Genomic DNA, 27,767 nt, shown 5'->3' with positions numbered 1-27,767 from the left:
GATTATTTAGACATTTATTTTTTATTTTCAAATATCTAGGTATCTAGATAAATTACTGTTATGATTTTTTAAATTGTTTTCATTGTGGTTAGAGAACATAGTCTCTGAAAAAGCTAGGTTTGTCTTTTGAAATTTATTACATTTATTTTATGGCCCAGCCTATAATCCATATTAGTGAATGCTTTATATCTATTTTGCAGTTATTTGATATAATGTTCTATAAATGTCAGTTAGACCAAATCGGTTGATAGTATTGTTCACATAGCCTATGGCTTTATTTATTTGTTGTCTACTTGTTCATGCAATTATGACGATAGAGATGATAAAAATTTTTAATTATGGTTGTGTATATTTCAATTTCTTCTTGAGTTTTACCATTTTCTGTTTTATAAAATTTGAAGCTCTATTCTTAGGTACATTTTTATTTAAGATTAGTATCTTATTCTGATGAGTTTCTTCTTTTATCATCATAAAATTTTATTCTACTTTGTTAACTTACTAGGTGTACCAGTTAATAATGCGGATTTTTTTCAGTAGGTGGAGTTACACATATATTGATATATATGCGATTTGATATGTATGCTATTTTGTTGTATTGGCAACAAGCTTCAAAACTTCATGTGTCAAATTTGCTGAAGGTGTTAACATCATAGATATTTTTACACTTAAAAATGTCAAATTTCGTGCCCAAAAAGAGCATTTGTGGGAAGTTTTAATTCATTACTTTATTTTGAAGAAAAGTGCTGCTGAATACTTCGGGAAGCTTATGGTGAACATGCTCCATCTCAAGATACCTGTGAACGCTGGTTTAAATGCTTTAAAAGTGATGATTTCGATTTGAAAGGCAAAGACGTCCAGGTCAACCGAAAAAGGTTGAAGACCAACAATTACAAGTATTATTGGATGAAGATGCGTGTAAACTCAAAAACAACTTGCAGAAAGATTAAACGTTGCTCAGCAAACAATTTCCGATCATTTACAAGCAATGGGAAAGATTTTAAAGGAAAGAAAATGGGTGCCACATCAACTGAACGAAAGACAAATGGAAAACCGAAAAGTCATCAGTAAAATGTTGCTTCAACGGCACGAAAGAAAGTCTTTTTTGTATCGAATTGTGACTGGTGATGAAAAGTGGATTTATTTTGAGAATCCCAAATGCACAAAATCATGGGTTGATCCAGGTCAACCATCAATATCGACTGCAAGGCCAAATCGCGTCAGAAAGAAGACAGTGCTCTGCATTTGGTGGGATCAGGAAGGTGTGGTGTATTATGAGCTTCTAAAACCAGGTGAAACCGTTAATACTGATCGCTACCGACAACAAATAATCAATATGAACCATGCTTTGATCGTGAAACGACCAGAATGTGCCAGAAGACACGGCAAAGTAATTTTGCTTCATGATGACGTACCATCACACACTTCAAAACCAGTTAAAGACACGTTAAAAGATCTTGCCTGGGAAGTATTAACCCACCCGCCGTATTCACCAAACCTTGCTCCTTCAGATTACCACTTATTCCGATCGATGGCACACGTACTTTCTGAGCAACACTTCAAAACATACAAAGAAGTGGAAAATTGGGTCTCTGAATGGTTTGCTTCAGAACAAGAAAAGTTCTGTTGGGACGGTATCCACAAATTACCTGAAAAATGGGGAAATGTGTAGCTAGCGATGGACATTACTTTGAATAAAGCACTTATGATGTTTCTCTTGAAATTATCATGTTTTCTTTGATTACAAAATCCGCTATTATTAACTGGTACACTTAGTATTTGTATATTTAAATTTAAAATGTATATCGTACAGCTATTACATCCTTGAGTTTTGCTTTTTTTCTAATCCATTGTGACAGTCTCCATCCTTTAATTGGAATTTTGATCCACTTAGTTAATGTCATTACGTGGTTGTGTTTAAGTCCATCATTTTCACATTGTTTTCATTTATTCCTTTTGTGTGTTTTTTTATTCTCTGTTTCTTTAGTAATGCTTGGGTTAATTGGGTGTTTTTAATATTTCATTTTATTTCCTCTATTGTCTTCTTAGCTATACATCTTTTAAATTACTTTTTCATTGATTACTGTAAGACTCATGATATGCAGTTTTAACTTATTAAAGTCTGTTTATAATCAGTATTGTATCACTTAACATTTTACACTTGATCTTCTCACTTTCTACTTCTCATTTTTCCTTTTCAGTTCACAAATACAATTTAATATAATTCCCCTTATTCACCCTTTCCATTCTTTGTACTCTTGTTGTCATTTCTTTTATTTTTATATATGTTAAAAACTAACATGTTATTCTTGCTTTAAGCAGGTAGTTTTAAAATATAGTCTTTTAAGGAAATTTTAAGAATAAAAAAGGTACATAAACTTTTGCCCTGGCAGGGTAGCTCAGTTGATTAGAGTGTTATCCCAATACATAAAGGTTGGCGGTTTGATCTCTGGTCAGGGCACAATCATGGAGCAATCAGTGAATGCATAAATAAGTGGAACAACAATGTTTTGCTCTCAAATCAATCAATAATTTTAAAAAAAGAATATAAATTTTATTCATAACAACTTATTTGTAATTTCTGAAATTTTTTTTTTCCTTCCTGAAGATCTGAATTTCTTTCTGGTATAATTTCCCTTCAGCCTAAAGAACCTCCTTTATAATTTTTTTTATAGTGTTCATATGCTTGGAATTAATCTGTCAGCTTTCATTTATTTGAAAATGTCCTATCTTGTTGTGTTTTTTTTAAGGATATTTTCATTGGGTATAGAATTCTGAGTTGACAATTTTTTAAATTCCAGCCTCTTCAAAATCTGTCTAGTGTTTTTTCCATTACATTTTTCTTTTTCATATACACACTGTTTTCAGGCTCCTTTAAAAATGTTTCTCTTTCTCTTCGGTCTTTAGCAGTTTGATCATGATGTAACTAGGTATGATTTTCTTTGTATTTATTATTTTTGAAATTTGATGCGTTTTTTGGATCTGGTAAATAGTGTTTTCATTAAACTTAATACAATTTTAACTCTTTTCTTCATCTTCTTATGTATCTGTTAAGCCATCTGATATTGTCCCAATAATCTCTGATGCTATATTCATTTTTCTTTAATCCCTTTTTCTTGTTGTTCCTAAAATTGATAATTGCTAGTGACTAGTGACCTGTCAAGTTCATTGACTCTTTCTTCTGCTATCTCCCATCTACTAAGTCTAATCAGTAAGTTTTTCATTTTAGTTATTGAACCTTTCAGTCCTATGATTTTAATTTTTTTCTTACATTTTTGTTGTTTGTTTTTGGTTTTTTTGTTTTGTTTTGTTTTTAGTTTTAGTTTCTCTCTGAGATTCCCATCTGTTCATATATTCTCTTTTGTTGTTGTTATTGTTATTTGAACACATTTTTCTTTACTCTTTGAGACATGTTTCTAATAGCCACTCTAAAATTTCTACTAAATACAATGTCTGGGTCAACTTAAAGCCTGTTTCTAATGACTTAGTTTTTCTCTATGGATCACATTTTCTAGTTTTTTTGAATGTCCAGTAATTTTTCATTATGTATTGGACAGTGTTGATGATAAATTATTGAGATACTGAATGTTTAAAAAATTTTCTTTGTAGAGTATTGGCTTTTGTTTTAGTAGGCAGTTTAGTTACTGGCTGATCAACTTTGTGTAAGCTTGGTTCTTTATTTTATTAGGACAGATCTGTGGAAGGCTCAAGGTTTTTTCTCAGGCCCCTCTAATGTAGCAAGACTCATCCTCCAAAGTCTGTATCCGTATGAATTTTATTAGGGCTTGGTTTTAAACTTTGTTAGTGTGGGGCTAGAGCAGACCTTATTCTTGGGTGTGCTTTTGCTCCTAAAGTGAAGCCTTTCTGGTGTTTCAAGTTGATGCCCAGAGTGCTAATGAGTTCTCTTTGTTCAGTCTTGGGTTAGACTGCCACTGTATTCCTATTCTGCTTGACTTCTAGCTCTTCTATATTAACCTTATTACAGCCACCCTTTGGTAAGCCTCATGTAGTTATGTCCTGCATTGATTAAGGACTCTCAGGATACCCGTGTACAAACCTTTTATGGCCCCCCTCTGCACAGTTCCCTCCTCTCTGGTGCCCTGTCTCTGTCCACCAGCCCTGCTCTGCTTGCAGTTTAGCTCACTGTACTACAATTAGGAAATTGTCCTTAGGCAGAGAATCAGAGAAAATATGGGCTCACCTTTTCCTTCTCTCAGAGATCACATTCTTGCGCTGTCTGTTATCCAGGACCTCAGAATAGTTGCATCGTTTTAATAGTTGTTTACAAGAGGAGAAAGTGTCTGGTACAGGTTACTCTGTCATATTGGAGGTTCAAATCTCCAACAGCATTTTTATATGTGTTTAAGTGAACTGTAGGGGTTTCATAAAAGGGAAAAATAAATCTTAGTCTCTCTTATAACTGAAGAGAGTAAAGTGAGCTTATGGTGCTCATGAACTGAATCTTTTCTCTCTGATCTTGCCTCTAACCCTCAGTCATCCATTCACTTCTTTCTTCAGAAAAGGGGAGGGGGAACAGAAGAGAGAAAGACCTTACTTGGATCTTGAATCCTGGGTTATGATCTTGGGCCTGTCAACTGGAATATAAATGTGGTTTTTGAAAAATAACTATATTTTAGGGGTAACAGTAGAAATGCACACAAGACTTTCTGTGTTTGTGTTTTATGATACTGCTTATGCACTGAGATTTAAGGAAACAGGATGTGGGGGAAGGGACTACTAACATCTTCTAAACTTGTTCTTTCTTAATGACTGCCCTTCAGATTCTGATGAGATGATGACATATCTAAACTTGTAACTTAACCATAAGCATTGGGATTGGGGGTAGGTGGAGAATTTTTTGTCAGATTAGAGCTGTTCAAAAAAGTCACCTCCTTTTGTTCTAAATTGTAATCTTTTTCTTTTCTTTTTAAGCTTAAATGTCTTTAAAATAAAATCTCTTTTTGATGAAAGAAGATTGCTCATAGGCAAATAGTTACCTTTTTTGGTAATTAGCCATCACTTCAGAAATTTAATGAAGTTTCCATTTGGAGATGATCTAGAAGATTTAAATGCTGTATCAGGCTTGGCGTTTTTAGCTCTATTTAAATGTGTCATTGGGGCCTCAGAAAACTAATCTTTTATTTTTAGAGCCTAATTTGGTTGCTGTATTAGCTAATTAAATATAGTAAATCTTGTATCTGCCCAAGAAGTCTTATTTTTATTAGCCCTATTCTTGTAAAATTGTTTTTGGCTTATTGATTTGGAAATACACTCCATTTCATTTTCTCTGAAAATATGATGGTAATTTGAAGGAATTAAAGTCTGTTGGAAGTTTGCTCTTTTTAATTCAAGTTCTTCACCATGTTTGCCATAGCTTTACTCAACTTGTACTTTTAACAGTCCTTTATAGGTGAGGAAGGTGAAACTAAAGCATGTTTGGTAACCTGTTTGAGATCAAGCATTTAGTGAAAGAGCCAGGATTTTAATCTCTGTCTAAAGTTAGGCCTTTAAAATAAAATAAAATAAAGTTAGGCCTTTAACTCTATATATAATATGCTATTAATCAAATACCTTCACTTGGCTATCTGACAGATATTAAATATGTCATGTCCCATGACCCATACCAAATACCATCTCATACTCTGTTCTCACTATCGACACCACCCCCCCCCCCAAAAGAGAGAGAGAGAGAGAGAGAGAGAGAGAGAGAGAGAGAGAATGAAAACCTGTATTTTCCAATCTCAGTGAATGGCATTCCTTCTTTTAGTTATCCAAGCCAGAATTGTACAGAGAATTGACATATACTTACCTCTATCTCTTCGCCCTACAGGCCCATCCAGCCCAAGCTGGTGTCACACAATTCCCGTGTAATTCTCCTTCAACACGACTCGTTGTCATGTTCTCCTTTTTACTTCCACTGATACTGTGACTGTTTGAGAACTTTATATTGACCTGGATTCCCTTTATTGTGACAATCCAACTCATTGCTTCTCACATTATCTGAGATGAAGAACTAAGGTTTCTTTTTTGTTTTTAATCTGTTGCAGAAATTTTGTAGGCATATAAAAAATTAATCCTTGGAAAACTAAAATGAAAAAAGACATGAAAAATATAAGTTCCATTTTGAATTTGACAGTTATAAAATTACTCTGAAATTTCTGTAGAAGTTTTCAAATACTAATTTTCTATGTGTATCCTGTCACAGACAGATAAACAATTTGCCGATTGGCACTGGTCCATAGACAACATTGAGGAACACCAGTTCATGGTATCTGATGAAAAGAAATGTCTTCAGCTTTCTCAGATTATAACCACATGGACCTATGTTATTTAAAACTGAAATATTTCAACTAGGACATTCTTTACTCTTGGCTTATAGAGAGCTTGTATATGTGGATTTAAGAGGTTTTAGAAAATTTCCTGTTTCTTTAAGATTCCTTCTTTCATTGTGAATAAATCCCATGTGAGCAAGGGGTAGTCATGTGTTACATTATAACTTAATGCTAAGATCAAAGTTTACCAACTTCAGAATCTAAAGCAACATTTTCTTAAATAAGCTTAAAGTACAGTCTTCATGGGCTACCTGTAATAAAAGTGATTTTCCCTCATTTGATATATTTAACTTGATATGATTGCACACATATACAAAAGTTTGTTTCTAATGTGCAATAAAATACAGCAGATGGGTTGATGTGTTCTATTTATGAAATATTAAAATTCTATATACATATTAATCTAATTGGTGATAAATAATAAAGTTATCTGGATTTTGACAGGCATCTGACTAAGTCCTTGTCAAAGTTTTGAAGTTGATGAATTGTGAACAGGAGATGCTAAAGTGGTCAGACTGTGGATTATCCCTTGGCTTTAAACAGGGCATAGTTTAGGAATCCAAAAACTCAAAAACCAAGTTTTAGAGGGATAGATGAATTCAGGGATGGAAATGCTCTAAATATTAAGCTGAGATCATACCTAGATTTAGTTTAGAAATTTATTAAATGAAACCATACTGCCCAGACCCCCATTATTGTCTATATCAGGTCTGACACAGAGCAAAACACATGGACAGATTTCTTTGTCACAGAAATTGGGGTGCTATAGGAAGTTTAGGAGACTAAATTCCCAAAGCAGGATGTTTGTTATAACTATCACCCTTCTTCCATTTCCAAATCATTCACAGGAGATGGATAGATGGCAACTTGCTAAACCCACACCTAGAAAGTGATTAAAGTTTTATTCAAAGAAAACTTAAACTAGCATAGCTTTTGTAGGATGGAGAGGAGGGAGGAAAAGGCAACCTAATTGGTATTTCTATGCTCCCAAAGCAAAAAAAAAGGGGTGAGATAAAGTGAAAGAATATCTATTTTAAAAGGTAATAAAGAAAAAATAAATAACTTTTGTTAATTTACATTGTAGCAAGTTCAGCTGAGTTATGGAATAGCAGGTGTTCACCAGGTGGACTGAATGGAAAGGAGAAATGATGACATTGTAGGCGAGGGAACAGAGAGGAGAGAAGGCATGTGGAGGACAGCATGAAATAGCAGCCTGGCTTGTTCTCAGAGTAGAAAGCAGTTCGCGATGGCAGGAGCACACCCAGGCATGGAGTGGCTAGTGTCTGACTGATCATGGAGAAGGCTTACACCAGTGCTTCTCAAACTTATGGGCACTTAAATCACCTGAGGATTTATTAAAATTCAGATTAAGGGAAGGGACTTGAGAGTCTGCTCTTCTAAAAAGCCACAGTTTTGAGCAGCAAGACTATACATTTTGTCTTAATATTTATTGATACCTTGTTTCATGGATTATGAGTTGCCACCGTTTAGTTATTTAGTGTTTGTTGAATAGCACAAAATACATGGCATTTCTGTCAAGCTAGATATTAAGTAATTTTATGTAATTTGCTGTACTGATGGAGAAATAATACTCTTAGCAACTTCATTGACAAATACAAAATAAATAATTTATAAAAAGCTCTCATCACTTATTGAATTAGTTGAGAAGGGGAATGCAACATTATAATGGAAAGAATCTAAAATTTGGTATAAGATCCTTAGAACTAAGCTCTAGTTTCAGTTTTGTGACTAAATAACTGTGACTGTATGAAGATAAATTAACCCAACCCTTCTTTCTGTTCATTTTTCCCTTATTGTCTGAAATAGGTATAATACTTTCCATTTTATAGAATTGTTGTGAGAGTTAGAAATGATATGTATAAAGTACCTTGTAGGAAAGTTTAATGGGGGTTTCAATTATCAAACTTTGGAGATCCCTTAAAAGCTAAAATTGTGTGATTCTTAAGTAAGGAACATTGAATGGCCCTGGCCGGTTTGGCTCAGTGGGTAGAGCGTCAGCCTGCCCAAAGGGTTCCGAGTTCAGTTCTGGTCAAGGGCATGTACCTTGGTTGCAGGCTCCTCCCCGGCCTGGGACTTGGTCTACAATCTAGCAAGAGGCAACCAATCAATGTGTTTCTCTAACATCAGTGTTTCTCTCTGCCTTTCCCTCTCTCTTCTACTCTCCCTAAAAATCAATGGAAGAATATCCTCGGGTAAGGATTGCAACAACAACAGAAAATAGAACATTGAATGATATGATCCTAGGAATTATTGATCTATGTGTGATTATTTACTCATCTACTTTTTGAGTCTTTTTTTTTTCCTCAGTGACTCTTAGCAAGTTGGAGACTGTGGTTCTTTGTAGTTTATGAAAGCTTTTACCACTACCCAACCCCAAGGTCCACTTATACTCATGGCAAATATAAAACGGTTGTTACAGAAGGGTATATGTTGTACTTCTGAATGCTCTGGAAGCATGAGAAAATAGGTTGGATTACAGTTTTATCTGATTTTTACCATTCTTTTGTTTTATTTTTAGTATATCTTGATTGTGGAAATTTTCTATATAATTTACTACTTTCAGTTTGCTGTGGAACAGGAACATCCCTCTTCCAGGAGGAAAAAATAACCCTGCCTTTTGCTTAGCTATTATTTAAGCCTGTATAGAGCACACCAGTGATTCTCCTTAGGGAGTCAGAGAAGAGACCCACAGAGACCCTAAAAGCAGGATTCTGGGTTCTGGTGCCAGTACCCCAGAAGGGGGACATGGACTGCAGGGCACATCTCTTTGATCTTATTGACTCCTCACCCTTGGGGGCAGGCACAGCCAGAATCAGGCCAAAGCAGGGCCCTCTGAAGTTCAGGACAAGGGCCCAGGTTGTTGGGCAGGAGTGTATTAAGGAAATTAGTATTTAATCTCAGTTACCTTTTTTTGATACTAACCTTTGTTTTTAGCTTTCTTGTTTCATGACTAGTATACTTTTATTTATGCCTGAGTTTTTAATGGATACAAGAAAATTATAGCATCTTGTTTATTAGTTCAGTAGCTCTGAGATGGAAATAAATCTTAGTGATTAAAAAATTCTTAGATTAAATGCAGTCTTGCTAGTAGACATTTTATTATGAGCTTTTCTTCCTAACTCTATGCCTTGTCCTTATGTTTTGGTTTTTTAGATCGGCTTCCACTCCCCAGGAATATGATTGAAAACAGCATGTTTGAGGAAGAACCAGATGTGGTGGATTTAGCCAAAGAGCCGTGTTTACATCCTTTAGAGCCTGACGAGGTGGAATATGAGCCCCGGGGTTCACGACTGCTGGTGCGGGGTCTGGGTGAGCATGAGATGGATGAGGAGGAAGAGGATTATGAGTCGTCTGCCAAGCTGCTGGGCATGTCCTTTATGAACAGAAGCTCAGGCCTTCGGAACAGTGCAACCGGCTACAGGCAGAGCTCAGATGGGACTTGTTCAGTACCCTCTGCAAGGACCATGCTGGTCTGTGCTTTTGTCGTTTTGCTTGCCATTTCTGTAATAATGGTGATTTATCTACTGCCCAGATGTACCTTTACCAAAGAAGGCTGCCATAAGAAAAACCAATCAATGGGGCTAATTCAGCCACTTGCAACCAATGGGAAGTTGTTTCCATGGGCGCAAGTCAGGCTTCCCACTGCCATTATGCCTCTGCACTATGAACTTAACCTGCACCCAAACCTAACCACAATGACATTCAAGGGTTCTGTGACGATTTCGCTTCAGGCTCTTCAGGCCACATGGAATATCATTCTTCACAGCACAGGCCATAATATTTCAAGAGTGACCTTTATGTCAGCAGTTTCAAGCCAAGAAAAACAAGTTGAAGTTCTGGAATATCCATTTCATGAACAAATCGCCATTGTTGCCCCGGAAGCCCTTCTTAAGGGGCAAAATTATACCTTGAAGATAGAGTACTCGGCAAATATATCTAGTTCTTACTATGGGTTTTATGGTATCTCTTACACAGATGAAAATCATCAGAAAAAGTACGTAGCCCTCTTAAATAATTCTGTTTCTTTGCTCTGTGAGACTTCTGCAATATGGATTCCTTTGCCCACCCCAGAGACAGTAACTACAATTCTTTAACATTTAGGATGTTATGTGTGAAAGAGTAGAATGGTGATTTGGAAAAATGTGCTTTTTCTTTCTTAGTCAAAACCTTGAACATATATCATATATCGTGATGGGGTTGGGGACATGCTAATGGAAGGAAATGGATAAAGATTATACCTATTACAGTCTTTATCACAAAACGTACATTATTTTGAGTTTTTTATATATTACTAGAGGCCCGGTGCTCCTCAGCCCAGCCTGCACCTTCTCCAATCTGGGACATCCCTCTCACAATCCTGGAGTGCTGGCTCCTAATCGCTCACCTGCCTGCCTGCCTGGTCGCCCCTAATTGCCCCCCCTGCCGGCCTGATTGCCCCTCCCTGCCTCTGTGTGCCGGCCTGATCGCCCCTAACTGCCACCAGCTGCCGGCCAGGTCACCCCCAACTGCCCCCTCCCTGCCGGCCTGGTCGCTCCTAACTTCCCCCTCCCCCTGCTGGCCTGGTCACCCCTTACTGACCCTCTGCTGGCCTGGTCGCCCCCAACTTACTCCCTCTGCCGGCCTGGTCGCCCCTAACTGCCCACCCCCACCCCCCCCGGCCTAGTCGCCCCTCACTGCTTCCCCTGCCAGCCTAATCGCCCCCAAAAGCCTAATTGCCCCTAACTGTCCCCCATGCCAGCCTGGTCAATCCCAACTGCATCCTCCCGCCTGCCTGGTCACCCCTAACTGCCCCCCCTGCCAGCCTGGTCGCCTCTTACTGCCCCCCCCCCTGCTGGCCTGGTCATCCCCAATTGCCCCCCTCTGCCGGCCAGGGGAAATAATAATAATTTTTATAATAATAAAAAATTATTATTATTTCGCCTGGTCGCCCCCAACTGCCCCTCCTGCTGGCCTGGTCACCCCCAATTGCTACCACCACCCCCCGCATTGGCCTGGTCGTCCCTCACAGCCCCCCGCCGGCCTGGTCGCCCCACACAGCCTTCTTGTTCAGTCATTTGGTCATCCCTCACTAACCCCCTTGCCAGCCTGGTCATATGCAGCCATCTTGTGAGGGTGTGAGGGTTAATTTGCATATTACCTCTTTATCATGTGGGATAAGATGAACGTAGTTTTCTGTTGCCTTACAGGATCTCTGGGGGAAGCAGAATAAAGAAGAGTATGGATTATTCTTTAAGACCTATTTTCCTTATGTGTGGAACTTTTAGGAGGTGCTTAGTGATATGAGAAAGAGGGTGTTCACATGTGTGTGGTTACATATGTCATTTTTAGTGTCTTTAATCTTTGCTGTCTTTTGTTTTTAATGCCACTGGCTATTTTGAATTTGACAGATTTTTTTTTTTTTTTAAATCTAGGAGAGACTTAATTTGATTTTTTTTAAAAAGTGACTCAAGCCTGGCCAGGTGTTGCTCAGTGGTTGAGAATCGACCTTTGAATCAGGAGGTCACAGTTTGATTCCTGGTCAGTGCACATGTCCAGTAGGGGGCATGCAGGAGGCAACTGATCAATGATTCTCATCATTGATGTTTCTATCTCTCTCTCACTCTCACATCCTCTCTGAAATTAATACAAATATATATAATATATATATATATTTTTTTAAAGTGACTCAAAACATAAAAATATTCAGCTCCCTATTTAGATCATGTATTTTGCATTTTAATCTTAGTATTGATAGCAGTAGTTTGAATTTCCAGAAAGATGCAGTGTACACTGCATACAGGTTATTCTTTAAGTAGCAATAATGTCAGTTTTCTTATGTGCTCAAAGTCCTTGTTAGATCTGCTTCACTCACCTGGAGCATTGTCTCATATTTTTTTGTAAACCAGCATGTGAATTACTGATGCCATTTGGCTAATGTATGCTGGTGTATTCAGAAAAATAGAAATGAATATTTAAAATCTATTTGAGAAAGTTTTTTGATCTTTCTTAAATGGGGAAAGAGACAAAAGCAGGATCTGTAGCCCTATTCTGATAAGTAATTCTTCTCTTTTTATGTAATGCCTTTAAAATAAATGGCATGCTGGCTCTTCATGGGATCTGACATTAAAAGCAAGTTTATAATTGCAATGGTAGCTCAGGCTTCTTTGCTGTACTTCTCCTTCCGTAATCTCTGTCATTCTAGGAATTGTAGGATATACATTAAAAAAAGTGTTCTTAGTGTGCAAACAAACGTATGAGGCAAATCTTTTATCATCTCTTCCAAGCAGATTATTGCCCTTGGAGGAGGAGTCCCATAGTGCCTGCTATTATGTAAGGAGAGGGAAAACGTTATGTGGCAGAATAAGATGATTTGTGGTATGGTCACTTGTTGACTCTTGCTATGGCTGGATTGAGGTGTGGAAAATGCTAGAAAAATGGAACACAGTTCCTTAAAATTAAGAAATAGCGTATTAAAAATAGTATTTTAAAATCTTAAATTAGTCTGTGAAACTCTGCTGTTACAAAAAATATATAAATTGATTAACCTACTTGGTTAGATAAAATGAGTGCCCCACAAGAATGCATATCTTGATGCAAAATAAAAGTTTAGCAGATTATTTATATCTTTGAAGATATCTGAAAACTATAATTCAAAGCAATTTTTGGGTCTTTTTTTTCACTTTTAATTTTGTGTAGTTCTATTACAAAAGTTTTTTTGTACTTTTTATCCCCTCTGAGGTTTAAGAAGAATAAATATTTAAACAAGTAGGTAAAGTAATTAAGGGATATATTTCTTATTGACTGGAAAATCAGAGTATATGTAAATGCCAAACATGTATTGACACTGCTTGTGGTAAAAGAAGCTTACCAGTGTCATCTAAGAGGTGAAAATGGCTAGTAAATCTAGAAGTTGTTGACGTTAGACTTAAGGTCTAGAAAACAAACTGATGCTATAGGAACTAGTAAACAAATTTAGGTTGGGGATGTGTTTTATTTCTTTGTCTTTAAATCTGTCAGTGTCTTTTTCTTAAACTCTTGGAACATCTTCTTAACTGATCTCCTGGCTTCTAATCTTACCACACTTTACTCTCTCCTTTTTCTCCCATCTTCTTCAGTGTTGTCAAACTCGTATTTCTAGAAATACAGATTTGATCATGTTAGGATCCATTAGCAGTTCCTCATTTCTAACATGATTTAGTTCAAGATCTGGCCCTTGTTTTTACACAGCCATAGTGAACTTCATGAGCACTTTCCTGAATTCCAACGATAACAATAGCCCATATTTACTGAAAACTGAAGTGCTAGAAGCTGTTCCATTTTATATGTTTAGTTGTTTATCCTATTAAACCCACTAAGAGCAGGATAGCAATATTTTATTTGTTTTATGGATTAGGAGGTAGAGGCACATAGAGTAACTCATTTAACAATTTATGGCTAGCAAGTAGCAGAGGGGAAACTCAAACCCAAGGCCATTTTAACTCAGAGGCTGCATTAATATTATTATTATTATTATTATTATCATTATTATTTTAATTGACCTCAGAGAGAGGAAGAGAGAGAGAGAGAGAGGAAGAGAGAGAGAGAGAGAGAGAAACATCAATGATGAGAATCATCAATTAGCTGCCTTCTGCAGGCTCCCTACTGGGGACAGCACCTGCAACCCAAGCATGTACCCTGACCAGGAATCGAAATGTGACCTCCCTGTTCATGGGTCAATGCTCAACCACTGAGCAACACTGGCTGGGCTGAGGCCACATTCTTTTTTTTTTTTCTTTATTGATTAAGGTGTCACATATTTGTCCTCATCCCCCCATTCCCATCCCACACCCCTCCCCACGGATGCCCCAACCCCCTGTTGAACTTAACCATTGGTTAGGCTCATATGCATGCACACAAGTCCTTTGGTTGATCTCTCCCCCCTCCCCCCACCCTCCCCTATCCTCCCTCTGAGGCCCGATAGTCCGATCGATGTGAGGCCACATTCTTAACCACTGTGTTGTACTGCCTCCCTAGTTCACACTCCTTTCCTTTATCCATTGTTATCCCCAGTGCTTTGGTATCTCTTACCTGACCCCCAGCTAATTCATAATTGTCTTCAGTACTATTATAGGTAGTACTCAAACTGCAACTAGTATTTCTGAAAGCAAATGCAGTTACTAATACAAAAATAAGCTTCAAGGTACTTAACATAAGTAAGATTATAAGTATCATCAAGCAGCAGCCTTCTCAAAGGGACTTTTATGTGAAATAGTTATTATTACATCTCTTTTAACAATAATTTAAGATTTTCTTTGTCTTAGCATATTATGATCCAAGTTTTATCCAAAGTGATGGTCCAAGTAGACTCTCTTATATGAATAGTATGGCTATCATCAAACAAATATTTTGGCTATTATCAAACTTTATCCCCCTCGTGGCCTTCCTCCAAAATCTTTTGTTAACTGGGTAAGAATTTAGGAGTGGGGTGAAGAAATGTAATGTTAGAATGTAATATATTTAAATGGTTTCATTTAAGTTGATTGTTATCTTTTTTACAGTTTACCCAATAGAAACAATTATTTGGGCAAATCCTTAACAGAAAGAAAGTACAATAATTTTAACTGTGAAAGAAGAGTTATCTAGCATTTATAATAAACATCTATGTAGAACTTTAAAGCATACCAATAGTTTTTATTACAAAAAGTTTTATTTGATTCTAAAAAAAACCTCCTAGGTGTTTGTCTGGGGATCCTATCTCAGTCCTAAATTTGATAAATAAGGAAATTGAGACATAAGTCATTGATTTGCCTGATATCAGAGGGGTGGTAAATTGAAGAGTTTATATCTTCTAACTACAAATCCCACACTCTTTTCTACTTATCTTTTAAAAGTGGAAATTTAGCCCTAAGCAAGTGAGGCTATCATGTCTAAAGTGGCAGTTGTATACGTGCCATAATAACTGGTACCTGAAATATGCACACCAGGGCCACACTTGCCCTGATTATTCTACAGCCATGTTTGGATGATTTCCCAAATGTTTTATTCCTCTGTTTAATTGAAAACTTGCATTTCTCTTTTTCAAGTTTTTCTTTTAAACTTGCTCTACTCCCAATCTTTAGATGAGTCAAATTCTCAAATGCTGTTGCTGTGTTCTAAGAGAGAGAGAGAAATGTTAATTCATTTCTGAAGAGAGTAAAGGAAACAAACATACTATAGGACAACTGTTTTTCAGTCTTCCTGAAAGTGCAAGTTGCAAGTTTAAGGTTTAGCATTGTGAAGCCAGAGTCTTTACAGATGAGTAATAGTAATTAATGTTCACCCTTCATACTGATTTCCCATCAGAAGCCTTCTTATGATCTCAGTGGCCATCTCTAGCCCATTGGACAGCCATTCTTTTCTATTTAATATTTTTATTTATTTTAGAGAGGAAGAGAGAGAGAGAGAGAGAGAGAGAGAGAGAGAGGGAAACAGCAATGGTAAGAGAGAATCATTGACCGGCTGCCACCTGCATTGCATTTTCCACACTGGAGATCGAGCCCACAACCTGGCCATATGCCCTGACTGGTAATCAAACCGTGACCTCCTGGTTCATAGGTCGACATTCAACCACGGAGCCACGCTGGCCGGGCAGGACAGCCATCTTTAGTCCCTGAACATACACTGCTCTTTTGTTGTGCTTCCCATTCTTTCCAGATTGTACTTTCTTCCCTTCTCTACCTTTTCAAATATTTCTCACTTTTTAAATGCCTTCTTCAGATTTTGTCACCAGTTTCCTTACAATATCTCAACTGCTAGTCAGAATCTGTTCCCTACCCTTTGTTTCCAGTGCTTTGTTTTCACTGTTATGACATGATTTTCAGCCTGACAAGTTTTTGTTCATCATATAACCTCTACCCCTCCCAGTTGATTGTGGATCCTTTAATAAGTAGGATTGTACAGTGTTTATCTTAGTATCCCTAGTACTTGGCAAGATACCTTGAATAAGTACTTGCTCAATAACTATTGGATGAATTTGCATTTTTTTAGGTACTTTGCAGCAACCCAATTTGAACCCCTGGCGGCAAGATCTGCTTTTCCTTGTTTTGATGAGCCAGCATTTAAAGCCACTTATACCGTCAAGATCATAAGAGAGGAGAACTACACTGCTTTATCAAATATGCCTAAGGTACTGTTCTGGTTCTTGATTATAAACTTTTTGATTGGATCTCTTTCTTTGTTGAGAAGACTTGAATTCCTCTTTATCATATTGTTGAGAATGATTGAAACCTAATACATTCTTATTCTTTCTTAAAATACATACACAAAAGTTAAAATATATGTTGGAATCAACTGAGAAGTCAGCCCGATGAGCACTTGAGGAAAGAGAAAGACCTGCTGGGTATGGAATGTATGGGCAGGAAATTTGAAGTGTGTACTATGTACTAACGATGTACAAAATGATTAATACTGTGAACTGAAGATCAGAGTGATATTTTCTGAGATACGATATATTTGCTATTCTAAACAATGATATTTGATAGTGTTGAATCATGATTGACCTGGATGTTTTATTAGTTATTTAAAAGTCCATATTGTAACATGGAGGTTTAACAAAAACACAAACAACTTTCTTGTATGTGAGCTCTGCATGGGAGGCAATGAGGTTAAAACCAAGAGGAATTGTTTTTATGCCAAATAGAATGTAGGGGTCCTTTTGTTGACACCTGAGGGGCTGTGTGCAGCCTGAGAGGAGCCTCTCAGAGCCCGTGAGGCTAGTGGAGAGAACAGTCACATTCAACAAACCCTGGACTGAGCCTTTGTAGGCCAGAGAGGACATGATCTGTCCTTCAACAGGGAAGTTACTTCAACAGCTTCACTCCCAGACATACTCTTCACCTTAATCTTTCTCTGAAAGAGGTGGAATGCCTGCTTGCCTAGTATTCCAAAACATTGCAATTTGTGATCAGAAAATCCTATAAGATTGCCTTCATTCCCTCATCTTGTGGCTACTACAGACTTCTCTAATAATTTTGACCCCACTAAACCTTCTTGGGGTCATCACATGGTACTTTCTGAAGTCATTTTGATGCCAGAGGATTAGGGCCAGACTTCCCAGACACAGGTGGGAATGAGGCTCTTGGGATGCTATTGAAAGAAGCATTTTCAGAAGCCTCCATGGGAGAATGGGATGTGGAAGATTTTATTGGCGTGGAGTTACATTTCTCTGGTTCCAATGTTCCATTTCCCCCAAGCCAGTCCCGAAAAGAGGGCAACTGAGAGTTCAGCAAAGCCAGAAACAAGGTCAGTGTCCAAAGTTTCTGTTCCATGTTGCAGCCAGGTGAGGTTCAGCATTCCAGCCAGATTAAAGTCTGTTAGTCCATGTGTGGAGGCCAACATGGCCATGCACCTTGCAAGCACAGGAGAGCGCAGCCCCCTGCAGCAGAAGTCCCAAGAGGGCCCATAGCCCTGGAGCCTAGAGAGTTAACTTCCTTTGTTTGGAAGTTTATTATTTAGATTTTGCTCGATTGCAGTGGTCGCACCCATTCTGGCCAATTACCTGTTTCCAGGTGTGATTGACAGGCAGGCACTTTCCCATATCTCTCAGACCTTACTGGGCATGTGTCTAAATTGCTTTTGTCTAGACCCTTCCCCCATCAGTCAGCAGGGAACAGACTTAGAGTGTTCAATGCAGCTTTTTGGCAAAGCTGTATAAATGGTATGCCTATATCTAGTCTTCCCTTTCACTCCTTTCCTGTTAAATTATAACCAGGTTATTACAATGGCATCAGTTTGTAGTGATATCCCAGCTTTAGCTCCTTCTTTAATGAGTTTATTTGTAGCAGTAGAGAGGAGCATGCTAGATCATAAAGAAGGATTTTTGTTTTGATGTGTGTTTTTTTAATTTTTTTTATTGATTAAGGTATTACATATGTGTCCATATCCCCCCATTGCCCCCCACCCCACTCCTGTACATGCCCTCACCACCACCCCCACTGTCTCTGTCCATTGGTTATGCTTATAAGCATGCATTCAAGTCTTTTGGTTGATCTCTCCCCCTTACCCCCACCCTCCCTACCTTCCTTCTTAGTTTTGAGCATCTGATCGATGCTTCTCTGTCTCTGGATCTGATTTTGTTCATCAGTTTATGTTGTTCATTATAATCCACAAATGAGTGAGATCGTGTGATATTTATCTTTCTCTGACTGACTTATTTCACTTAGCATTGATGTTGTTTTAAAGGGGAGACACAGAGCCAATGTTACTTATTATCTCTAACTTATATTTATTTAAAGCCATCTTTTGTTTTGTTTTTGTTTTTTTGTTTTGTTTTTAAAGCCATCTTTTGAAACTAAAAACTCCTTAAGGATTTTCACTGTAGTTAATATATCCTCATGATGAAGGATGGTAGAACAGACTGAGACTAAGGACCATTAGTTTAGAAACCAGTCATGACAGATTAAAATATGCCAACATCTTTGCTATTTATTTCCTATTTGAATTTTCAGTTTCTCAGTTTATTTGTCACTGTCATTTATTCCCATTTTAGAACTGTCATCTTTTCACCTTTGCTTGTAGAAGTCATCGGTTACCATGAAAGATGGACTTGTTCAGGATGAATTTTTTGAAAGCGTGAAGATGAGCACTTACCTGGTTGCTTTCATTGTGGGGGAGATGAAGAATCTGAGTCAGGACATAAATGGAACCCTGGTATGTTGTTATGGTATTGGTCTTGAAAGAGGTTGAGAGGAATTCTTTAATTATTTCTGGTAACTGCTTTATGGAGGATAACAAGGTTTTGGATCACAACTCTGACATCTTACAATTCAGAATTGTTACTTTTTGCATAATTGTTTACTGTTATCAATTGAATACCTGAAAGTCAATAATTTTCAAATTTCTTTTAATTTTACTTTTACAAGTAAATCCCAGTAAGACAATATACAGGGTGGGCAAAAGTAGGTTTATAGTTGTTCATATGGTAAACATTACAATAATTAATAAATAATTATACAAGACTAAACTATATGTTTCACATACTCACAACTGTATGTATAATAAAGCTTCTAGAACTGTGTTGTACACTATGGTGGTTACTAGCTTAATGTGACTATGTAGATTTAAATTAAAATTAGACGACAGTTTGGTGGATGAATAAGATGTTCTTCATTTATGCCCACCCCTTTGCCCCAACAACTATTTGACATCCAACCATGGAAAAAATGCCTTTGTGGAAGCTGTGGGATCCAGCACCATATGCCATGGGGCCTGGAGAAGTCTTGCCTACCTATGCATCCGCTATTAGCATACAGACCTTGGTCCTGCTTGTGGACCCTGTAGTGACCTGTGAAATGGTTCCAGCTTCCTGGGCCATAGTTTGGGAGCATTTCAAAAACTGTCTTAGACCAGTGATTTTAAACCGTTTTCATCTCATGGAACATATACAATAATTACTAAAATTCTGTGGCACACCAAAAAAATATATTTTTGCCAACCTGACAAAAAATAGGTATAATTTTTATTTATTCACACTGGACAGCTGTTGTTGTTTTGTCTGTTGTCATTTTTTTAAATTTGGCAATCTAAGGGAAAAGAGGTCAGTGCCCCTGACTAAATAGTCCGATGTTGCATGTTTTAAAAATTCCTGTAGAACACCAGTTGAAAATTGCTGTCTTAGACAGTTGCTCTTGGATAAGAGAGCCTTTGTGGAAGTCCAGATTTCCAGCAGAAAAGTTCTAGTATACTATTGGAGGGGAAAAAAAGTATGAGTTTGGATGCATTGGAGAGGTCAGTTAGTAAAGACTGGAAGAGTTGACTGCTACTTCAATATGAAGACAGCTACACAAACATCAAGGGACATGAAAAATCAAAGAAACGTGACACCTCCAAAGCACAATAATCTTCCAGTAACTGATCCCCAAGACATGGATATCCATGATTTACCCAATAAAGACACCAAAATAGCTGTTGTAAGAAAACTTATTGAGCTATAAGAAAACACAGAAAAACAATTCACTGAAATCAGGAAACAACACACAAGCAAAATGAAAAGCTATAAAAATAAATTAAATTAAAACTAATAAAAAAGAACCAATTAGAAATTTTAGAGCAGGAGAATATAATGAGTGAAATGATAAATGCAATAGAGAGCATGAACGGCAGAATGGATAAAGTAGAAGAAAGAAGATAGGAAAATTTGATATCTAGTCAGAGGAGAACAAAGAAAAAAGCAGGAAAAAAGGTGAGGAAAGCCTATGTGCTTTATGGAACCATCAAATGAAAGGATTTGCAAATTATTGGATTTTCAGAGGAAGAATAGAGAGTGAAGGGGGCAGAAAGATTATTTAAAGGAATAATGGCTGAAAGCTTCCCCAAACGAGGGATTTGGATATCCAAGTTCATGAAACTCATAGATTACCAAAAAAACTCAGTTTAAAGACAAGATACATTGTAATAAAACCACTAAAAATCAAAGAAAAACTTAAAAGCAGAAAAATGTAAAAAAAAAAAAAAATCCTTGTAATTTACAAGGAAACCTCCATAAGTTTATCATTGGGTTTCTCAACAGAAACATTAGAGGTCAGGAGAGAGTCATATTATCCGTTCAAAGTGCTAAAAAAAATAAACTGCCCATCAAGAATACTCTTTCCAGCAAAGTGATCATTCAGAAATGGAGATAAAGACTTTCCCAGATAAGCAAAAGTTGAGAGAGCCCATTAGACCTACCTTACAAGAAATGCTAAAAGGAGTGCTTCCAGCTGAAATGTAAGGATGCTAATTAGTAACATGAAAATGTACAACTCATTAACAAAGTTAAGTATATAGTCAAGTTAGAATACTCTAATACTGTAATATGGTGGTATATGCATCCTGTGGGATGCATAAAAAGGAGTTCTAAGAGGGAAGTTTGGAATGATAAATGCCTACATTAAGATAAAAGATCTCAAATGAACAGTCTGACTTTACACCGCAAGGAACTAGAAAAAGAAGAATAAACTAAACCCAACGTTAGCAGAAGGGAGGAAAGAAGGATTGGAGCAGAATTCAGTGAAATAGATACCAGGAAAAACATAGAATGGATAAAGAAGATGTGGTATATATGTACTATGAAATATTACTCAGCCATGAGAAAGGAGGAAATCCTTCCATTTATAACAACATGGATGGACCTTGAAAGCTAAATGACATCAATCAGAAAGAGAAAGACAAATACTGTATGTCACTTATATGGGGAATCTAATAAAACCAGATTCAGAAACAGAGAGTAGAATGCTGGTTGCCAGGGGCTAAGGGGTGGGGGAAATGGGGAAATGTTGGTCAAAGGGTTCATACTTGCAATTACAAAATGAATAAGTTCTGAGGATTTAATGTGCAGCATAGTTATTATAGTTACAATACTGTATTATATACATAAAAGTTTCTAAGAGAGTAGGTATTAAATGTTCTCACCACAAAAAAAGAATTGGTAATGAGGTGAGGTGATGGAGGTGTTAAACTAATTCTACTGTGGTAATCATTTACAATATGTAAATGTATCAAATCAACACTTTGTACACCTTAAAGTTACACAGTATTATTTGTTAGTTATATCATTGCAGCTGGAAATGAATTAAATTTAAAATTCACTTCCTCAATTAGTAGCCACCTTTTTTAGTAGGGGCCAGTGGCTACCATATTGGTATATCATCAATACTGAATATTTCTATAAATGCAGAAAATTTTATTGGACAGCTAGTGCTAAATCTAGGACATTGTTCAGACTTAAAAGATAGCATAAAAATGTAGTTTGAAGGAATACTCCAGGTTGTGATTGGAGTAATGAGTAAAATAGTTTAAGGGTCTCGTATATCTGTAATTCAACAAAATTGATTATTCTAATTAGGCTTCTATTTGTCATTAGTGACTGTCTAAATGAATTTTCTGCCTTAATTTTACAGTAGAGACCTAATAAAGCTGACAAAATAGAAGAAAAAGGTCCTTTAAAGCTAATGATGATTATTCTTCATGATAGAAATGTTTTTGATCCCCACCAGGGAATATTGTCTACTTTTGAACACATTCAATTGGATTGGGTTTCCTGTCTAAACTAAAGAGCTTTATTTTCACTCAGTATTCTTGGATCATATTATTTTGCTAATTAAAAGGGTATACTCCTTCTGTTATAAAAGATTATCATGTCTACCCCCTAACTTAGAATATAAGGACAGATATAAGGATTATCTGGCTGTTTATTAGCAATAACATGGTATGCCTTTATGCTCAATGTTAAAGAATGGAGAATTATTCAAGAAGTAAAGTGAGTGTTAAGGGTAAGTGTAGACTGTATATTGAATAAGTGTTCAATATGATTTACTCACCTTTGGGTTGAAAGAGTTTTTGTCAAGTCTAAACCAGATAATTTTTCAGAATCCATTTCAAAAGAATATTGAGACTGTTTTTAATCTGGAAAAAAAAAAAAAGAATTCCTCTTCAAGTGTTGCAGCACATATCTAGCCCTGGATTTAGATGTTGTAGCCTTGATAAAAACTAAAAGGCTCAGTCTACAAAGTCAGGTTTGCTTCTTCATGACCCAGCGGAGAACCAAACCATCCTCTCTCCTTGAAGCTTTTCCACAGCTGGGCTCAGTCATTCCCTCTGATCTCTCATGGCACTTTAGTTATGTCTCTGTTGCAGTTCCTGTCACACTCTTTGTTATAAAACCCCTGCACTTTTTATTGTATTCCGAAATGTATGCATGCTTGGCTTCTTTTCCCTCTGTCCCCTCTTCTCTCTCTCTCTCTCTCTCTCTCTCTCTCTCTCTCTCTCTCTCTCTCTCTCTCTCTCTCTCCTCCCCACTTTTTCTACTCCCTTCCTCCCTCCCTCCTTCCCTCTCTCCTTCCCTATCTCCCTCCCTCCATTCCTCCCTCCCTCCCTCTTTCTCTCCCTCCTTCCCTCCCTCTCTCCCTCCCTCCTCCCTAATCCATTCCTTTTTCTTTTTTTCTTTCTTTTCTTTTCTTTCCATCTGTTCCCTAATCCATTCCTTTTTCTTTTTTTCTTTCTGCTGCTATATTGGCTTTTTACTGCTTCAAATTCATCTGATATTCAAGGTCCTCTTATAAATTAGACTATATTTCTAATTGCTCCAGTGTGAATTCTTCAAATTTTATACATCATTCTGATAGGTAGGTAGGTAGGTAGGTAGATAGACAGACAGACAGACAGACAGACAGACAGACAGACAGACAGACAGATAGGTAGATAGGTAGAATTGAGAAACTTTTTTTTGCTTTTTATGTACATGTTAGGAAGCAACATGGTTCATCATGGAATGTGGAGTCTACCTGGGTTCAAATCTCTCTTCTACAGTTTACTAGCTGCGTGCCCTTGGCAGGCTGCTCTGTGATCCTCTCCAAACCTCACCGTCCACAACTCTAGTACTATATTGCCTGACTAGCCTGCTCTCTCAAGGATTACATTTTTTAAATTCCTATAAAATGTTCAGTACCTCGCAGATAGTAATACACACACACACACACACACAGACACACACACACACACGCATGCACGCACGCGGAAAGTACAGTCTCTTTTTTGCATATGCAAACATCATGAATTTCTTGTATGTCTGTAAATATGAATAACCTTTATTATTTTTAATGCTACCCAGTAATAAATGTGTTTTGAAAAATTTAACATTATACAAATAAACATTTTTTATTAATTTTATTTTTTTTAGTGGGAAATGGAGTAACATGCATGGAGTTATACTTTTTATTTTCTAAATCTAATGGGGGGAGGCATTAGCCCCGTGTTGCTGATGAAGAAATGGTGTCTCAGAGAAGTTTAGTAGTTGACCCAAAATTACATAGCCAGTAAGTGATAGTCAGAATTGTACTGTCCACCACAGTATGCTGCTTCTTACACCAAATGACTTAAATAACTTCTGTAGGTATGGTGACCAGAAATTCAGACTTGGAGTCTACCAAAGGAGTTTTGTTATGTTAAAATGTGTCAGTGTCTAGGATGGTTTCTGTTTTGTAATATTTGACATTAGGCCTATTTCACAAGATACAGGAATAAGGCAGTAGGGTTTTGCTTACTAATCAGTCTTACCAAACAACTAAAAATGTCAGAGTTGGCTGTAGATTATTAAATATATCATGTTCAGTGCTAGAGACTAGTATGTTGTTAAAGGCCCAGGGAAAGAGAAACATTTGTTTTATTATTTCTGTCCATTCTCCAGTGTTCTTTGAACCTCTCCCTGACTTCAAGAATGCCAGAATTACATAGCACATTCCAGGCCAGTTTTAAAATACACTGCTTTATCTGTTTGTCTTGAGGTTTTTGTTTTGTTTTATTTTCCCCATTGCCTGACTTTGTTTTTACCATAGGCAGGTCTAATTAGTAGAATCAGAATTCAGTGGTGGTTAGTCAGATGTGGACTATTTAACATTCGAACAGATCAACAGCATTATCCATATGAAGTTCTAATTTTAATTTATTCATTTTCAGTCAGGAACATGGCTTAGTTCCAAATTTCTGCTAAAGCATTTCTACTTCAAGTATCTCTCCACCAGCCAGGGACATTGTTTATAATTTATATCATTCTCCTGAAGTCCCATCTAATTAGTTATTCTGGATAGACTTGATACTGTTTTTATTGTGTAGGGTTTTTTTTGTTGTTGTTGTTGTTGTTGTTGTTTTAGGAATATATGCTTTTTTATGTGTTCAGCTATCTGTTTAGGAAAGCTGGTATTCTTTTAGGAGCAGGCTATATTATTATCCTTTTGGGTGGGGAATGAGGTTTAGTTCTGGTTTTGTTTTTGTTTTATCTATTTTTTGCTTTTATTAAATTAAGGAACAGATTAAGTTAAACCTAGCAAATCTGTTACTCATCAGTCTAAAAACACTTTGCTCTGAATCTTTAATTGTGTTTTTTAGAAATCTCCCAAAGGTCTTAGCAAGAAATCTTGCAAAAAGGTTTTAAGTGGTTAAGTCTTAAGGCCTAAGCACCAGCTGAGTTCCGTTAGCAGTATTTAGAGTGCTTTTACCAAGACCAGAATGCTCGTCAACACTTCCTTTGTTAAACTAAATTGCCCTTTTTGTTTATCTTCTCACTGCTTCTGTTGCTCCTAAAATAAGCTTGATCTTAGTTATAAGGACCAGATGATTTATCTCTATTGAGCACTCATAGCACACATTCTTTTAAGGAAAAAGAAAAGAAGTTAAAATATACCAAAGTACCTTTTTTCCTAATTTTTGTATACCAGAAATGGGACTAAGTGGATCTTTTGGTCAGAGTTCAGTTTTATATAAACTTCCCTCCCCCCATTTACTTTTCCTCTGAGGAAAGATGCTTTTCACTTACAGTGATGGAAGTGGCCAAATGGCTTGCCTGGCAAAAGGATGTTTGAAGAGGAATCTGGATGATATGGGTGATGTTTCTATTGGGATAAGCATCTTCTAGATGATTGCATCAATTATAACATAAAATATGTATGTCTGGAAAGGACAGGCAGAGAGAATAAAGACATCTCAAATTCCAAGTGATCTTGGTACAATCATTTATAATAACACACTTTAAAAGAATATGTCAGGCTTTTTATTTTTTTAGCAATAACACTTATTTCTTCAGAGGGGAAAGGATGAAGGAAGGGCACCTGTCAGCAGCATGAGCTTGAGTTCCCTTGGCAGGTGGTGACTGAATTCAGTAAGCTGTGGTCACAGCCCTGTACTAAGGGCTGCAGATGGTAGAGTGCTGGGCTGGTGAAGTACTCTTGGCCACATGCTGTGGAAGGTTACATTGCTTCCATAGTTACTTTAGAAAGCAACACATTTTTAATTGGCTGACTCTAGTTCTAGACACTTCATTCTTCCAGTAATTTGCCACAAATGTTCTAGTCACACATATTTCACCCATTTCTGATGGAACTCTATTAGTAGTAATGATAATACCTACCATTTATTGAACCCTTGTATTGTGTCAGGTACTATTCTAAGTTCTATAAATGTATTAGCTCATTTAATCCTCACAGCAGCCTGTGAGGGTAGGAGCTACTTGTATCGCCATTTCATAGATAAAGATACTGAGTCACACAACTAGCAGAGACTTGAACTTGGCACTCTAACTACAGAGCCTGTACATTTGATGCCATATGTCCTCCATGTTTCTGTGATTAATGCATATGGTTCTATAGACTGAAGCCCCACATAAAGGGACTTACGGCTGAAATCTATTTGACCTCTTAGAAATTGTTAACAGGTTTTCAGTCCTTTAATGGGAGACTAAAATCAATTTAAAATGAGAGTTCACCAAATGATGAATTATTTAATGTCTCCATTTCCCACCTGCTGAAATCTTTATTTTGAGGTTTTTATTTTCTGCCATGTCTTGTCCATATTCCCTTTTCCAGGGGAATATAGAGGTTTTTTTGTTTTTTCCCCCAATCAATTAAAAAACAGTAAATATTGCTTTTAAAAGACCCATTGCTTTTAACATAATGGTTTACATTTTGTCTTTTGATACTTATTGAATAATATGTTTACAGTTAGTCACATCTATGTGTTTAACTTACGCACTTAGAAAAAGAGAGAAAGAATAACAATTTAAGTAATGTGGGTGATTGCATCTGCCATCCCCCTGAGCGAGCATGTGCCCTGGAGTGAATGGGGAATGGGGGCATGAATTTATCATCCCCTTAAGTTGGCTTTAGTTACTATGTGCCACTCATGGAGTGTTTCACTCTTCTGGGCGTGATTATTTTTTTATACAATGTGGCCTATTTTCTTATACAACTGGAAAAAAGCAAGCCCTCCCAAGGCTGGAAGGAAAACTGGCTGTGCCTTACTGAAAGAGAGTGTGTTGGTTTATAGTTTTTTTTCTAGAATAAGTTCAACAAATGTGCAATTTCTGCCTTATGTGTTTATTTTAGAACTAACTCCCTCTTAAGATGCGATTCCTCTGTGTTGAGTGCCTGCCTGCTCGATGCCAGGCACTGTGATAGGTGTCAAAGAATTAAAATTTGGTTTTGTCCTTTAAATAATTCACAATCTTGATAGCTCATAAGCAAGGGAGGGTAACTATAGGTAATGGGGAGGAAGAACAGAGTATTGTAAAATTAAATGGGCAAATGCTTATAAATTGCTGTAATCTGACCCAAAATAGTTTATTTTAGATGTTATGTTAACTTTTTAAAAAAGGAATTGTTAAGGTTTGGTTTTTTTTTAACATCATTGTATGCCTGGAAGTGATTTGCTAAACTCTGTGGGTGCTAAAAGAACTGTAAGCAACAATTTTTGTTCTGAAAAATCTTGCAACTCTCTGCAGTTTTGCATATGCCAATCTTGACAGTGTTCACCTGAATAAGTAATTATACCTGGCCTTACATCATACATAATGTTTCCTTCTAGGTTTCTATATATTCTGTACCAGAAAAGATTGGTCAAGTTCACCATGCCTTGGAAACAACTGTGAAGCTTCTTGAGTTTTTTCAAAACTACTTT

At 36.9% G+C, this 27,767-nt stretch overlaps 1 protein-coding gene across 1 annotated transcript in view; it reads left to right on the top strand.

Annotated features, from left to right (window-relative positions):
- The window catches only part of LNPEP (leucyl and cystinyl aminopeptidase), a 95,694-nt gene that overhangs the window by 24,850 nt on the left and 43,077 nt on the right, over window positions 1-27,767 (top strand). Inside the window, exons 2-5 of the mRNA XM_079797629.1 lie at window positions 9,504-10,344; window positions 16,335-16,473; window positions 18,864-18,995; window positions 27,675-27,767. Coding sequence (XP_079653755.1) covers window positions 9,504-10,344; window positions 16,335-16,473; window positions 18,864-18,995; window positions 27,675-27,767 — 1,205 coding nt within the window. The remainder of the gene's footprint in view (window positions 1-9,503; window positions 10,345-16,334; window positions 16,474-18,863; window positions 18,996-27,674) is intronic.

The sequence above is a fragment of the Cnephaeus nilssonii genome (genome assembly GCF_951640355.1).
Source record: "Cnephaeus nilssonii genome assembly, chromosome: 2".
NCBI lineage: Eukaryota > Metazoa > Chordata > Mammalia > Chiroptera > Vespertilionidae > Cnephaeus > Cnephaeus nilssonii.
This window is presented reverse-complemented; position numbering and strand designations above follow the sequence as displayed.